This window comes from Genypterus blacodes, unplaced genomic scaffold, assembly GCF_046128005.1.
Source record: "Genypterus blacodes isolate CSIRO-AG114 ecotype Tasmania unplaced genomic scaffold, CSIRO-AGI_Gbla_v1 ptg000093l_1, whole genome shotgun sequence".
NCBI lineage: Eukaryota > Metazoa > Chordata > Actinopteri > Ophidiiformes > Ophidiidae > Genypterus > Genypterus blacodes.
In genome coordinates this window covers 2,627,987-2,643,960 of record NW_027466897.1, presented here as the reverse complement: position 1 = coordinate 2,643,960, position 15,974 = coordinate 2,627,987, and the positions used below count along the sequence as shown (strand labels likewise).

Sequence of the window (15,974 nt, the reverse complement as noted above, 5' to 3'; positions counted from 1 at the left end):
TCAGAATATTAAAGAAATGAAGGAGAATTGAGATATAGACCGGATTGTTCGCGCCCGTTTGATTTGCTGGGATTTGAAGTCTGCTGCACTTTACCGTGCACACAGAGGTGAAACGTTCCAGGGAGAGGATTGTGAAGTTTTCGCCAAACTGGGCCGGATGTCCAAATGGATCTGAGTTCATCTGTGCAAAACAAACTAAAGCAGCGCGGAAGAAGACGAAAGCTGGGAGCAAATGTTTGACTTCTTACACACTCTTATGTCACTTTCCTCTAAACGTCTCACTTGATTTCCTGGCTCTTGAGCGCCGTCTTCCAGGTCCATGAATCACTTGGGAGATGACTTGGGAATGATCTTGAGCGTGTGTATGTTTCAGTGTGTGTGTGTATTGTTGCTATACTGGTGCTTTTTCACTCACCTTCAGTGTTGGCGATCAAGGATCCCACATTGCTCTCATCTGCAACTGAAACCATAGAAACACATGTCAATATACATGCATGAAACCGCACACGCGCGCGCGCGCGCGCACACGCGCACACGCACACGCACACACGCACACACACACACACACACACACACACACACACACACACACACACACACACACACACACACACACACACACACACACACACACACACACACACACACACACACACACACACACACACACACACACACACACACACACACACGCCTCTTGGCTCGCTGCCTGCCTGTATACCTTTTCTTGTCCTTCGTCCAGACTGTCCATTTCTCTTGCAGGCGATGCTGCCAAATGTCAAACTTCTGCCTAAGTCAAACATCGGGCCCACATGTTCTTCATCCCTGAATCACTATGAAGCCGTTTCAATCTGGCTGCACTTCTCCTCCCCGCCGTCTCGCCCCGCTCTTCGCTCTCTCCCCGTCATAATCCATCACCGCTTCTTTCTTATTCATCCCAAATCCTTGTAAACTCTGTCACTCTCTTCACAGAGATCTTTCTCCTTGCTGGTGTGATTTTAATACAGCTTGATGGCTGCTGGAGTGATTTCATTTTCTCCGACCCGTCCTACCCACAATCCTATCTTCAACCGTCATTTTTGTCGTTCGGCCTCTTTATTTTCTCTTTAATTACGCTCATTTCATCCCGCCGCCCCCCCCCCCCCCTCTCTCTTTTGATCACCATTCTCTCCATCCTTGCTCCTATTTAATCGTTCTTTTACTCTCCTCTCATCTCTCTCCACCCTTTTACTCGTCCGTTCCCAAAGCCAGAGAGCAGGTCTGTGCCAACAAGGAACGCACTGTGCCAAACACACACACACACACTCAGACCACAGAAACCAAACAGTAACATGGCTTCTCCCAGCAAATAGTTTTCTAATGAAAACCAAGCCTCGAGAGTAATGCTAGCTGTGTGTGTGTGTGTGTGTGTGTGTGTGTGTGTCGTACAGAATCTGTCTGCGGCTAACCAACACGACTGCTTCAGCAGGCTAGCAGTCTGTGTGTCAGCAGACTAATAGTGCCACGTGTATGGAGAACAAGCAGCGGGACGTTAATAGACACACACACACACACACACACACACACACACACACACACACACACACACACACACACACACACACACACACACACACACACACACACACACACACACACACACACACAATGCTCAGTGCACCACACTTGTTTGGATGAATCATATTTGGGGCACCAATTTTGTGTAGGAAGGTTGAGGTTAAACAAAGTTTTGCACAGAATGAGATTGAACCCAGAACGTTCTGTCGAGAGTGAAACAAAATGGATCTCCTTTTATCCTGTATATGAAATTGGGGACCTGATCAAATGCAGAGATTGATGTTCTTGCAATATTCTGCTCCTGTATTCTTCATCTATTTAAGCTTTTCATACATGCAAACTGGGATAAACGGGGGAAACGTTTATCCTCTGTATGGTTTCACTCTTATTTAACACACACACACACACACACACACACACACACACACACACACACACACACACACACACACACACACACACACACACACACACACACACACACACACACACACACACACACACACACACACACACACACACACACACACACACACACAAAGACGCAGGCAGAGAGGCAGCTTTGAGTAGGCGGACTGAGTGAAGTGACATTTGAAACAATAAGCTTTTGTTTTGCCGTTCCGCTGCTCCATTCACGCTTACGTTACACATAAATACACACATACAGTACACACACACACTCCGGTGGCTATTTAACAGTCACGCCAAATGTCACCGAGCCTGAACGTGCATTAAAGGAAATCAGTAAGCGCAGAGAGCGTGTTGATAAATGATGACGCGCGACTGAAACGCTACGACTGTGAATCACGTCTCCATTTGTTTGTCAGCAAGTGAAACATAAATGACGGGGAAGAGAGGGGAAGGTTGTCACTGTGGGTCCGTACATGAAAAGGGGGCAGTGGAGTGTGTCATCACTACGGTGCACACACTGCTCCACTCTGAAGGTAGCCGGCTGTAGACACGTAAACAGAAATCGCATGTCCACTCTCTCAACTCTTTCCCTCGCCAACAATCCTTACATTTGATTGTGCGTCACCTCGCTATCCCACTGTCATCCCGCTCGCTCTTGTAAATAAAGATAATTTGAATCAGGAGTTGTGGGGACTTGCTGTAAGTGTGTATCTGCATCTGGAAGAGGCTTTGATCCAGATAATGACTAGGCTTTGTTATGCAAGGTGTGTATTCAGGTGTGTGTTTCTGCCAACATGGCTGTGAGCAACATGCTGTGGGAATCCTTTCCGACTCCTCTGCGGTTAGAGATGCAAGGCAGCCATGCAGAGAAACAGGAAACTTCTCCCCACCAGTGTGCTGCTGGTTCTGAGTCGTACCCAGGTCCATGCTCTTGGAGGCTTTGACGTGCTGGACGTGGCGCTGGGTTTGGTTGTGGTGGGCTGGGGACTGGAGCTGTGGACCCGGGCTGGAGGTGTGGAGGTTCTCCCTGCAACACAGCCATGATGAAGAGAGGAGTAGAGAAGAGGATGAAGGTTGTTGTTGTTGATAAGAGCTTTGAAAAGTGGATCAAACTTTGGTTTTCTGTTGTTCTCTTAATCACAAAAACAGCGTGGATGTGGAATGCTTAATCGGATGCTAATGTGCGATCTGGAGGGTTCATTTGTGAAAAAAGTGTTTTTAAAAACAAACAGGAATTTATTTGTAGGTAAAAATCAATCAAATCTGATGTGTTTAAACAAAAACATTTCTAAAGCAATAAACAAAAATAAACTTGTCAGAGAGCTTTTATAAATGCTTATCACTCAACTGATTTATGTCCACACACACACACACACACACACACACACACACACACACACACACACACACACACACACACACACACACACACACACACACACACACACACACACACACACACACACACACACACACACACACACACACACACACACACACACACACACACACACCTTTGCTGTAGGTAGGAGTGCTGGGTGGAGCTGCTGAAGTCAGGGTCATGTCTGTACATCTCCTCCTCATCATCGTCTTCATCGTCCATGTAGGAATAACTTCCATTGGTCACTGTGGGAACAGGAGAGGCACCGATACTAAGAGAGACGCAACGAACAGGGAATATGGGCTCAATTTGAGGGGGGAGACAGATAGAGTGAGAGACAGGCAGAGTGAGAGACAGACAGAGTTAGAGACAGACAGAGTGAGAGACAGAGAGAGTGAGAGACAGGCAGAGTGAGAGACGTACAGAGTGAGAGACAGGCAGAGTGAGAGACTGACAGTGAGAGACGTACAGATTGATGAAGAGTATGAATACAATCCAAAATGAGGGAAGACGAAAACAATTTGGTGACTGCAGCTGCTCCACGTGAAGAACTGAGTGCAGATGTGGAGCAGTGATATGCTTCTGCTTTGATGAACAATTTTATGACTGCTTGATACACAAACACACACACACACACAATTGACATACAGTCATCACTTCACTTCTCAGCTGCCACACAACACATGCTGGGATTAATGCAGTCTTCACTCTGTGTGTCTCTCTGTGTGTGTGTGTGTGTGTGTGTGTGTGTGTGTGTGTGTGTGTGTGTGTGTGTGTGTGTGACAGTGGACCTGAAGAGGAAAGCGTCATCACCTCCCTCTGAACATATCGCATCCTCTCATCTTTTCCCTCCTTCTCTCTCCCTCCTTCTCTCCATCCCTCTCACCCTCTCTCTCTCCTTCTCTCTCTCTCTCTCTCAACTAATCACCTGCTTTCTGTTTCGTCTGCATGCAATCTAATATCCCTGCCTGTCGTTTATCTCTCCTCTCTCCGCAAACACGCGCACACACACACGTACAAATCTGTTCTCACCGACTCCCACTCTCTTAAGTGAAAAGGCATTTGTTGTGTGGATGATAGATCAATAGCAGTTTGTTCTGATAGCAGATATGAATCCTTCACACTTTTCTTGCACTCAACTCCTTTCTTCCACTTCCCTTCCTCTTTGTCTATTACTTGTCTACTTAGTGTCCCTCTCTCTCTTTCTCTCTCTCTTTCTAAATCATCTTCAATCCTTTCTTCTCCTTTTAGAAGAAACTAGTCTATTAAAAGTTTTCAATCTGGTATCTGAAGATTGCGATTCCTGTACCAACGTCCCCAAGTTTAAGACTTAAACGGCTCCAAACTGCACCGATTCAACTTTAGGTAACTTTCTGTATGACTAACTATGATGAGCCGGTTTGTTTACCGTATGTTGACGTACAGAATATTATAATACTTCAGGACGTAAAGATGATTTGAATATGCTTTGAAAACAAAACTGAGGGAAGAAGAAACGGCGGCACATCTGAAACGGTCGTAAATGACGGTGCATCCCGTCAAGCAGAGGAACTCTCTAGAGGGCGAGGCTGAAGGAGAGGGAGAGAAGATGAAAAGACAAGGAAAAGAAAAGAAAAGAGAGAAAAGGCATAAAAAAAAGGGAAGAAGTGAGTCTCATGGCGACGGGAAAATGAGATGCAGGGATGGATATGAGAGAGAGAGAGAGAGAGAGAGAGAGATCTACAAATGCAAAAATAACACATCTGCATACATACATATGGAAGGAATCATTAAACTCAATTTATTCTTCTGCAAAAACACACATGCCAGATCAAAATTCCACCATTTTAATTTCTCCGGCAAGTAAAATGGATCCAGCATGTGAGAGAGTTCATTAGGGGGATGAAATGTGAGACACACACACCATCACACACAAAACAAACGCATCTGTACACAGGTACACAACACACACATGGGTAATGCGTACACAAACAGACACACACACTTACACAGGGCGCTGTTGCAGTGGGAGTGCAAATGACAGCGCACAGTTGAGGTGAATTTGAACAGCAAAGTGTACTCAAGGTCAGAGAAGCTGACCACACACAAGCAGACACAAAAAACAACAAACTCTCACACACACACACACACACACACACAAACACAAACAGCACGCACAGGGGCACACACAGAGGCCAATACAAGCATACTGTATACACATTCACACAACGACACACGAGGTAAACACCAACGCATCGGCAAACAAGCAAAGATATCAGTCAGAACACACACACTCACACACACACACAGACACACACAAAGACACACGGAGAGATAGCGCAGCAGTGGATACAAGTAGAGCAAAAGCAAACAAACCTAAAATAACCAAACAAACCCGGAGATAACAAACAACACAGCAACCTTGAAAAACATGAGGGGGAAAAAAGAGAGGGAGCGAGGAGAGAAACGGAGGAAGAGAGAGAGAGAGAAAGAGAGGGAGAGAGGGTCGCTAATTAAGGCGGCACCACGTACGGCAATTAATGAATGTTTATTTTTATTTTTAGTCCATTTCATGTTGGAAACACTTGATTTAGTGCCGATCATTAAAGTTCCTCAGAGCCTGAGTGGGTTTATCACACGTGAGCCGTCCACGTTTGATGCTGACACACAAAGCCTGCGGGCACAGAGTGAAACCTGTGTGTGAGGGCGCAGCAGCTTTGTGTGTGTGTGTGTGTGATCCACTGACCGTTGGAGGCGTAGACGAGGGCCGCGTTGGTCGTCGGCGGGGAGTGCGTGGGGCCGTTAGCCGGGCCGACCAATCCGGACAGGCCGTCCAACGAGCGATTGGATGAGATCCCCAGATGTTCCTGAGACGGAGGACATGGAAAAACGTTGCTGACATCACATTTAAACAGCACAAAGGACCTGTTACATGTTCACACACTCTCTCTCTCTCTCACACACACTAGCTTTTTTTAATGTTCGTTTTAATTTCAATCACCATTTAGTGTATTTTTGACACCGCCGGCACGTTTTCCTCATCAAAACATAAAGTAAAAAGCTTTAACAGCCCACTCCACTCAGGCGTCATCTTTTTGTTTTGCCACTCTCGTCGCTCAATTTGCGCCACTTGAAAAGTACTTGCGGTCATTGTCGCCGTCGCCGTCCGTGTGTTACAATACGGCGGTCAGCAGGAGTTTCTACTGGCTGATTGACAGCAGGAAGGCAATTTTACAAACGCTTCACACTCTGGAGGTGAATGAACAAGAGAAGGACCGCAGGCGGTACCATTTGTAACCAATCGTGCTGGACAACACAGCTGTGGCCACGTGGGAGATTTGAAGCCGGCTCCATTTCTCTATTATTATATATTTTACCCAACCTTCTTCATTTGGATTCAATTGACAGGCTACAAAATACAGATTTCAATTCACTATCACTCAAAACTGCGTCGTTTTCTTTTAATTTTTGTCAGAAATTCAAGCGGCGTCATGACAGCGTTGCTCCTGTGGAAGAATAAAGGCCTGATGATCCTGTGCGGCGCTTTGTTTATTTGTAAAAAAAGGTTTGTTTTGATAATTTGGGTGAGATGAACAGCTGAACGAAAGCGAGAGATTAGAGAGAAACGGGCTGCGGGTGAAGCGAGTGAGGCAGGAGGGGGAAGTGAAAAGGTGAGAAAGAGAGAGAGAGGGAGGGAGAGAGAGAGGGAGAGGGAGAGCATCAGAAAAAGAGAAAAGATCAGAGGGAAAAAGTCAAGTGGTCCACTTCAGTAATGTTAAAAGCATCAATACCCACGTCCATAAAGCCTTTTAAAGCCGTCTCTTATCTCCCTCTCTCTCTCTCTCTTCTCATCCTTTCTTTTCCACTCTTAAGACAAAGAGGAAACTTGAACGTTGCTGTTTGATGTTGCTAACAACCCAGCGAGCCCACGCACGTCCACACACAGCTCTGCATCCGCACACACACACATACACAAACACCGACTTTGTGCGTCGGTGGGAGTGTAAAGATGTCAGCGAGGTCAAGACACCTACTCAACTGGGTGTGTGTGTGTGTGTGTGTGCTTGTGCGTATGCATGAGGGTTCGCGCTGTGTAAAAGGTCGGGGCTGGAAAAGAAGCGGAGGATCCATTGTGTGTGACCCGATATTACACTCTTCCTCAGAAAGGAGATGCGGCTCGGTGAAGAACACTCACGCCGGCGAGGAGGAGCTTGAACCGACGTGTGAATGGACTTTTCCCTGCTGCCGGAAATAGCAAAGAGAGACGAGTGTGTGTGTTAATAAGAGGACGGAGCAAGCGAACACGTTTGACATGGACGGGGACTCGGCTGGGAGAGGAGGAACAACCAGTGATAACAGTCCACTTACTCTATGTGTGTGTGTGTGTGTGTGTGTGTGTGTGTGTGTGTGTGTGTGTGTGTGTGTGTGTGTGTGTGTGTGTGTGTGTGTGTGTGTCTACCTTCAGAGTCCTCAGCACCACCAGCTGAATGGTGCCTCTCATGTTCCCCTCCTGGGACATTGAGCGGCGGAGTGTCTCCATGGCAACGTGATTGGAGCGTCCTACCAGCGACTCGCCGTTCACTGCCACCAGCTGGTCGTTGACGCAAAGACGGCCGTCCTGCAAAAAAGCACAACGCACAGGGAGACTGAACCCGTTACACACCTGAGACACGTCTGCATCTGGACCTGAAGGAGGTCAAAGGTCGAGGCAGAAATGGCCCTTTATTTAGCACCAAGGAAGTGGGACACATTCTGATATCAGACCATTAGCTCCTGGAACACTTGTAGCTCCTAATCCATGAAAGGTGCAAAATGATGGTGGAGGGATTTGACTTCAGTTTGACTTTGGCGCAAAACTCACAAAAATATAGTAAATTCCTCTGATTTCTACAAAATTCATGGTATTTGGAGCGTGGAGGGTGAACTTTGATTGATGTCACAAATTAAAAAAGTGGAAATGATAAAGTGCATCTCATACACACTAATTTCATCTGTTTTGGGGTCACGTGACATCATGAGCCTCACTCACTCAGCCAGGAGGAACATAAGTCAGTGTGAGGTGTAAATGCAGCCATTGTCACCTTGTAAGCCGCCCCTCCATGTATAATGGATTTGATGAAGATGCCTAGATCTTCTCCCGTCTCCCTGGACTTGTTCCCTTTGAGGCTGACGCCCAGGCCCGCCGAGCCGCTGTCATTCAGGGGCACCTCGAACATCAGCTGCTCCTTACCGCTCTCTGAAAGCAAGCCAGGCCCGCGAGGCAGCTCCTCCTTCTGTGCAGAGGATAATAGAGGTAGAGAGAGAGACGGATGATGAGGATGAGAAAGGGGAATGAAGAGGAGGAGGAGGAGGCAGACGCAAAGGTCAGCTCATTTGGGCATTGAAAATCTTCAAAAGCCAAACTAAAAGCTTTTCTATTTGAGAGAAGCCATCACAAGGAGGATTTCAGTAACATTTCTCCCGGAGTGAACTCTTCAATTGGTGTCGGCGGTGAGGTCACACAGTAATGCCGTTTTCAAAAGGAGAAAAAAACAAGGAAAAAGCCACAAAAAGCCATTTAGATGAGCTGCTTTTATACTCCCTGTCCTTTTCTCCGCAGCAATACCGATAAAATGACCAGCACATTTTCTAGAGGTAATTGGGGAATAGAGAGACAAACAAGATGGAGAGAGAGAGAGAGAGAGAGAGAGAGAGAGAGAGAGAGAGAGAGAGAGAGAGGCAAGGGGTACGGAGCGAGAGGCAAAGCGACTGAGCGATTGAAGGAACGGGAAACAAAGAAACGGCACGAGGAGGCTGAGCCGGAGCGGCCAGAGACGCCCGAGCCCCGACGAGCCCCGAGAAGACGCGTTTAGTCACCAAGGAGATGAGCCGATAATGACGGAGTATCTGAGACGCTTCCTGCGAGGGAGAAGAGAGACGAGGGACAGATCAAACCGGATCAAAACCGTGTTTGAAGCTCTGTGAAGGCTTTGTGGGACACAGCGTGGCTACTCGGCACACACAGATAATTATGTCAAATTTCAAACAACAAACAAATATGAGACAACAAAAAAAAGATCAATTCCTTCTAACTGGATGTTTAATGATGATTGCTGCTGTCAGTTGTTTGGTGTTTGGGTTCAGAATCCGAAAATACAAGAGAACGGCTCTGTCACAATGCCGAAAACAAATGATTGCACGTTCCCCAGTACACACAGCACTAAATAAATCAATTTACAAAAGCATATTAGAGTTTATATTGATTTCAATCACATTAGAGCCGTTCTTTGAAGTTTTAACAAGATTTTCAAGCGACTCAAAGAAACTCTCTGGTCTTGCCAACGTGTGAGAATGTGAGACAATACGATGATGTCACCTGAGAAGAGAGTGTGTGTGTGTGTGTGTGTGTATGTGTATGTGTGTGTGTGTGTGTGTGTGTGTGTGTGTGTGTGTGTGTGTGTGTGTGTGTGTGTGTGTGTGTGTGTGTGTGTTCTGCAGCAGTGTAAAACATCATTTGCTCTAATTCCCCATAATCTCGTCGTTCCTTCAGTGGATGTAATCCCTAATTTAGTTCCAAACTTTTAGAACTAAAGCTGATTTTGTCTGCCGTCGAATTTCGGTCGGAGCGAGCGTCTGTGTTTACGTGCGTTGGTCAAGAGAAAGTGTTGATTATGAGTGTGTGTGTGTGTGTGTGTGTGGTGTGCGCGCTAATCTGCGTTTATGTCTCTGCTAGTCTTTCTGCCAGTGTGTGTGTGTGTGTGGATTTGAGGCCGTGTGTTTGTGCGGGTCAGCAGTGTCAGGTTTAGACTGCGTTTGTGTGTGGGGATTGTGTGGGTTTAACAGCGTTAATCCGACACAAATTCCTCCACTCTGCAGAAAACTGTTTTTCCCCACCGGATAAACTCGCTCGCAGACTCTGGCTGTCCGGACCTGATAGTAAAGCTCCGCAACCTTGGAAAGAACTTCAAAAAAAATAAACGAGCAGGAGAGAGAATGTTACCAGGTTCATGTGTGGAAGCGGGGAGTTTTGTTAAGATTAGGAGATTTGTATCCGCTGGAATGTTCATGATTTGGCAAAGTTTCAGTCTGGAAGATACTTGGGACTATTGTGAGATGGTTTTGTAGAATCTGGCAACCTACTGCGTGAAAACATCTATGTGAGAGATTGTTTAGATTCTCTTGGGTTTCCTTCAGGTCAGGAGAATGGTTCTACCTTTGGAAACCAGCGGGGGAGAGAAACTGAGCTTCAATCCTCTAAATTTAATAACTAAACTTGATTAACTAAGATGACTTCTGGAACATGAAGACACAATTGAGGACGTGGGCCCAAATTGCTGGGGACAAAATGTTCAATTTCATGCAACATTTCTGTTATTTCAGCCTTGTTGTGAGGGGTGACGGTGTCAGTGTGTAAGACTACAATAAAAGACAAGGGCGTGTGAGCGTGTGTGTGGGTTTATCTAGCGTATAAAATGTTAATATCCTGGCTATATGCACCCCTCTCTCGCTTGAATCCACCCCGGTATATATTAAAAAAAAAAATGCAAACACTGGTCGTTTAACACTGAAATGGCCTCGCACACGGCGATGGATCAACAGCGGGGGAAGACAGATACGGGCGTGAAATGGGCGGTTTATTAAAAGAAGTCAGAGAGGGAGACAGGCAATGAGGGAGAGGGACTATGGAAAAGGAGCGCGAGCGGTCGACTATAACACATACACATGTACAGATAAAGGGAAATGCAAATGTGTCCTCGGCTCACCCTCGCCACAGGCTGGGAGGAAGAATGAAAGTGAGAAAAGAGAGAGAGAGAGAGAGAGAGAAAGGGAGAGAGAGAGAGAAAGGGAGCTGATCAGATGAGTGATTCTGATGATCTGAATTTCATATGGTTATACAGCATATAGTCGCTTCGCGGGACTTATTTCAGACGTCTCCAGCCATGCGGAGAGACTTTCTGTGCTTGTGCTGCATATATACACTCTATGTGTCTGTGTGTGTGTGTGAAAATGACTGCCAAAGGATCCATTTCACAAGGCCAAACAAACAACAGTCGCTACCTGCGCCTTAATGCAGTAGCAGGTGTAATGGCGCACACACACACACACACACACACACACACACACACACGGGGGGGGGGGAGGAGGACCCCATGTAACAGAAAGTGACATCATGGATAATGCTCTTGACTTATGAAAGTAAGGGCTCCATCAGTGAGTCCCTGCTGTCCACTATCCCCTAATGCTCAGTCTGAGACGACCACACACCACATTTACAACCCCACAGAGAAAGAGGGGAGGCAGCGGACACACACACACACACACACACACACACACACACACACACACACACACACACACACACACACACACACACACACACACACACACACACACACACACACACACACACACACACACACACACACACACACACACACACACACACACACACACACACAGGGAGGGAGGGAGGGAGGGAGGGAGGGACAGGTGTAACACTCAGCGGTTGTTAAAGCGATATAAGTGCGCGTGTGTATTCAGTGTGTGGTGTGTAAGGGCGGCTCAGAGAGTCGTAGCGATGACTGATAAGGCGGCGCCCAACATATCTGTGAGGGATGAAAGCAGTGTTGTGGCTTTCAATGGGACGAGGTGAGACACAAACGGCTGCTGGAGCTGCACTGGAGAGATCTTAGCGGGGCGGGGGGGGCGGGGGTCTGGACCCCAGAGGACCCCAGAGGACCTCCAGCAGGATTCATTGTCCCCGAAGCAGAGGAAGAGACAGAGACGGTTTGTATTCCTGTGTCCTAGCCTCACCTCACATGATGCACAACACCTTTGGAAAAATATGAGTGTGTGTGTGTGTGTGTGTGTGTGTGTGTGTGTGTGTGTGTGTGTGTGTGTGTGTGTGTGTGTGTGTGTGTGTGTGTGTGTGTGTGTGTGTGTGTGTGTGTGTGTGTGTGTGTGTGTGCGCATCTGTTGCTTTGGGTTGAATTCTCTGGGTGCTGTGAGACAAAATGGACTGTTTTTCTACTTTTTCCTGTTTTGAGAGTTTCCCAGGCACCTACATGTACCTATAACGATGCCCACTCTTTACCCTCAGGGACGTGTGTGTGATGATGAAAAAAAAATCGACCTTAAAGGACGGAGAAACAGACAGACGACACAAGAGAGAGAAGCAGAGATAGAGACTTGATACCCTTCTCAGCTGCTCTCCACTGGGATGATGGCAGCTCCTGCAGAGACACCAAGCTGCCAAGGAGTGTGTGTGTGTGTGTGTGTGTGTGTGTGTGTGTGTGTGTGTGTGTGTGTGTGTGTGTGTGTGTGTGTGTGTGTGTGTGTGTGCATGTGTGTGTGTGCATAGGTCTCTGAGGGTATAACAGATGGGGGATCTACTGTAGTGATTCTGTGAGGTCACATTGGTGATGATACCAGTGAGATGTAACAAACACACACGGTCTCACACACACACATACACACAAAATAGCTGGAGTGGTGATGGATGGGGGATAATCAGTATGAAGAAACAGTTCAATAAAGTTGTTTTGTGTTGAATGTGCTCTGTCACCAGCTGCCAACTGTTTACTGACTGATTTAATGCGTGTGTGTGTGTGTGTGCGCGTGCGAGGAGCATCTGGCACTAAAGAGAATGTTTTCTGTTATCAAAAAAAAAAAAAAAAAGAGAGGACGCTGCGGCTGCTGTTCATCACGTAATGGATACGAGCGGTAAGTGAGACAGTTTCACACCTGAACATTCTGATACAAACTCCTGCTTTGGGACGGCAGGGAGACGAGGCGGCGTCACTTTGACTTCTCATCCATCGTGTGGGGAGGAGAAGTGACAGATATTTTCTTTTCTGTTTTCTGAGATGTGGCCAAGATCTCAGCTTAAATCAGCTGCTTCTCCTCAAGTCTGAGCTTAATCCACCGCACGTGTCAATCAAAGTGTTTTCTTTTCATATTTTCCACTTTCTTGAGCTCATAGTGTAAAATAATACATTTAAATGCTGTAAAAATACCACAGAAATATCACTTTGAGTCTACTAAGAGGTCTACTAAGAGGGGCCACTAGGTTCAGAAAGTTTGAGACGCAGATCTTAACGTTTCTACTGTTTGAACTTATCCATGAGATTTACTTTTAAGAGACATTAAGTTAAGAATGAGCCTCTTTTGCATCACATTGTACATTATAGCTACATTTGTTAAATTCTGTAGAGGTGTGAAGAGAGTCTGGCATGTACGGAGAAGTAAACAAGGGCTCGGTGAGGGGTGATGATGAAGACGAAGATGACGACGACGACGGGGAAGAGTGAGAGTACATGAAGGAACAAGAGAATGGCAGAGAGAGGTGTGAAGTGTTTGGAAGCAGAAAAAGAGCATCTTTGTTTGAAACATTGGTTTGAAGGCACGAGCCAACTCAGCAGGTGTGTGCTTGTTGGTGTGTGGAGAGAATGAGTGGAGATATGTCTTTTTATGTTGTGTATGTGTGTGTGTATGTGCGAGGCAATGAGTGTGTGCAAACAAAATGCCTTTACACAGAGCCAGCCCAGCAGGTGGACGTATACGCTCTGTAATGTGGAATATGGATGAATGTATGGAGGAGACAAAAGTGACTTCATATGGGTGTGTGTGCGTGTGTGTGTGTGTGTGGAGACGTGCCGTAATGTCTTTGTTCTACAGCAAGCAGAGACATTAAGCAGACAACACCAGATGGTGGGCTAAAATGAGACGACGGAAGAGGGGGAGGAGAAGATAGAAGAGATCCTTCCATCATTTCATCATCATCATCATCACCATCATCATCATTCTATCCCCCCTCAGTAAACGGAAACAAGCGGTGGTACACCTTCAATTCAAACGTTTTCAAAATATCATAAAGCCGAAGCGTGTCACTGTTTCTACTGTATTTGTTATTATTGACACTGATCCTAACCAAACTGAGTCTTTCTATAGAATGAAACCGCTCACATTAGGAACATCAGAGCCTTTTTATAAAGGAGTGGAAATATCAACGGTGCGGAACTGCCAAGTGTGTGTGGTGATGTGAGTGAGTGTGTGTGTGTCTGTTCTGTGAGTAACACTACCCAAAACCGCCTTCCAGCACGGGTCACTAAGTTTACACGCACTCCGTATTATACTGCCATTAATGAAGAGAGAAATGCGTGTGAGCCGTATACGCACACATACATGGAGCCGTGTGCTGGGAGAGGATTCCTTCGTTCGCTCTGTACGACTCGATCGCAGCTTTAACGTGCTGTGATCTCCTTCGCTCCTAGCAACAGTTGCAGCTGTTAATTAGATAGAGGTGAAGTCTATCAGGGCGAACTGTCTGTCAGACGGAACGCAAGAGAAGAGAAGAGACCCGAGATACAGGGGGGGAAGTGGGGGGGCGACCGACTGCGTGTACATCTCACACACACGCACATTATACATTGTTTAGCAGGAATCAGCTTGAACAGCGATGTTAATGAGTCAGAACAATCTTTCAGTTTCCTGTTTCCTTTGACAAAAAACACTAGAGGGAATTGTTTCCTTGTTTCCTTCCCATGTGCAAACACACAAACAGACACACATCTGCCTCAGCCTGCTTCAGCTCTTCATTTACATCCACACGCACACACCAACACACACATATCATCTACACACAGTAGAAATGCTCAGTGTATGGATGGTTAAGTTTATATTCTCGATTATTTCTGCATTTTATTTTATTTTACTTAAATCCTTTACTATTTTAGCTGCGACTGCCTTTAACTCATTGATTTAGACTCCTGTTTTACTTTCTTCCATCATTTGTTCATCGCTCACTTCATCGGTATTGAGCAAACAAAAACAAAAGCAAAGCACTGCGGTGTGTGTTACATTCTGGTCATATTAACAAGAAACACAACAGGAAAAAACACAAATAAATATGCATGTACAAGTGAATTTGACTGGATTATTATGAGGGAGGCGATATGTGTGTGTGCGTGTGTGTGGGTCTGAATAAATCAATTCTGTGCGTTCGTGCTGTGTGATTATATTTTGGAACAGTTCAAGGTCAAACCATCCGTGTTCAAACAAACTCTCTGGGTGAAAGACATCCGCCTGTTCAAAAAAGGAAAACAGAGCTGACTTGTGACTCTTAAACTTAAATGTTTGGAATTATCCTCTGAGTTTCCGTGTCTGTATTTATGTGGCGCAACAAGTAACATTTGAAAATGTCATTTAAGTGCGTCAGCGTTAATTAAACTCATTTCAGGAGATGAAGGGAGGATTACTGGAGGGAGTGATTTTGAAATGAGGAGTTTTTGTGATTTGCAACAAGACAATTTTAAAAAGGTTGTGATGCTAGCTGCAGGTGAGGTAAAAAGGTGGCTGACTGCTTGTTTCTATGGCAACCTTTTCGTTTTACATTTTCCAAAGTACCCTCGCCTGGCAATGTGAGTCGCTGCCGGCTAGAACTCCACTTGTCAAGACTGCGATCGCTATTAAACACTTCCGTGGCTTTTTTTCAAAACTTTTGAGAAATTGAGTCATTTTACAAAACATTTTCCCGGGGCTGGAAGACGCGTTTGACTTTTCCAGGATTTGCGTAACTGTAGAAACCCCTGATGTTCTTTTTTTGAAACAGAACAATCCCACACAGACAACAGCCATGGAGTCCAGCCGTGCGTGCAGACACACACAC

General features: G+C 46.0%; 1 protein-coding gene across 1 annotated transcript in view; it reads right to left on the bottom strand.

The window, feature by feature from the left end:
- Positions 1-94: 94 nt before the first annotated feature.
- LOC143007657 (partitioning defective 3 homolog B-like) overlaps positions 95-15,974 on the bottom strand; it is a gene marked incomplete at its 3' end in the record, with an annotated part of 73,701 nt that continues 57,821 nt past the window's right edge. Inside the window, exons 12-18 of the mRNA XM_076159074.1 lie at positions 8,410-8,601; positions 7,788-7,946; positions 6,075-6,195; positions 3,483-3,594; positions 2,859-2,995; positions 416-460; positions 95-222 (exon numbers count right to left, since the gene is read on the bottom strand). Of these exons, the coding sequence (XP_076015189.1) occupies positions 95-222; positions 416-460; positions 2,859-2,995; positions 3,483-3,594; positions 6,075-6,195; positions 7,788-7,946; positions 8,410-8,601 (894 nt within the window). The remainder of the gene's footprint in view (positions 223-415; positions 461-2,858; positions 2,996-3,482; positions 3,595-6,074; positions 6,196-7,787; positions 7,947-8,409; positions 8,602-15,974) is intronic.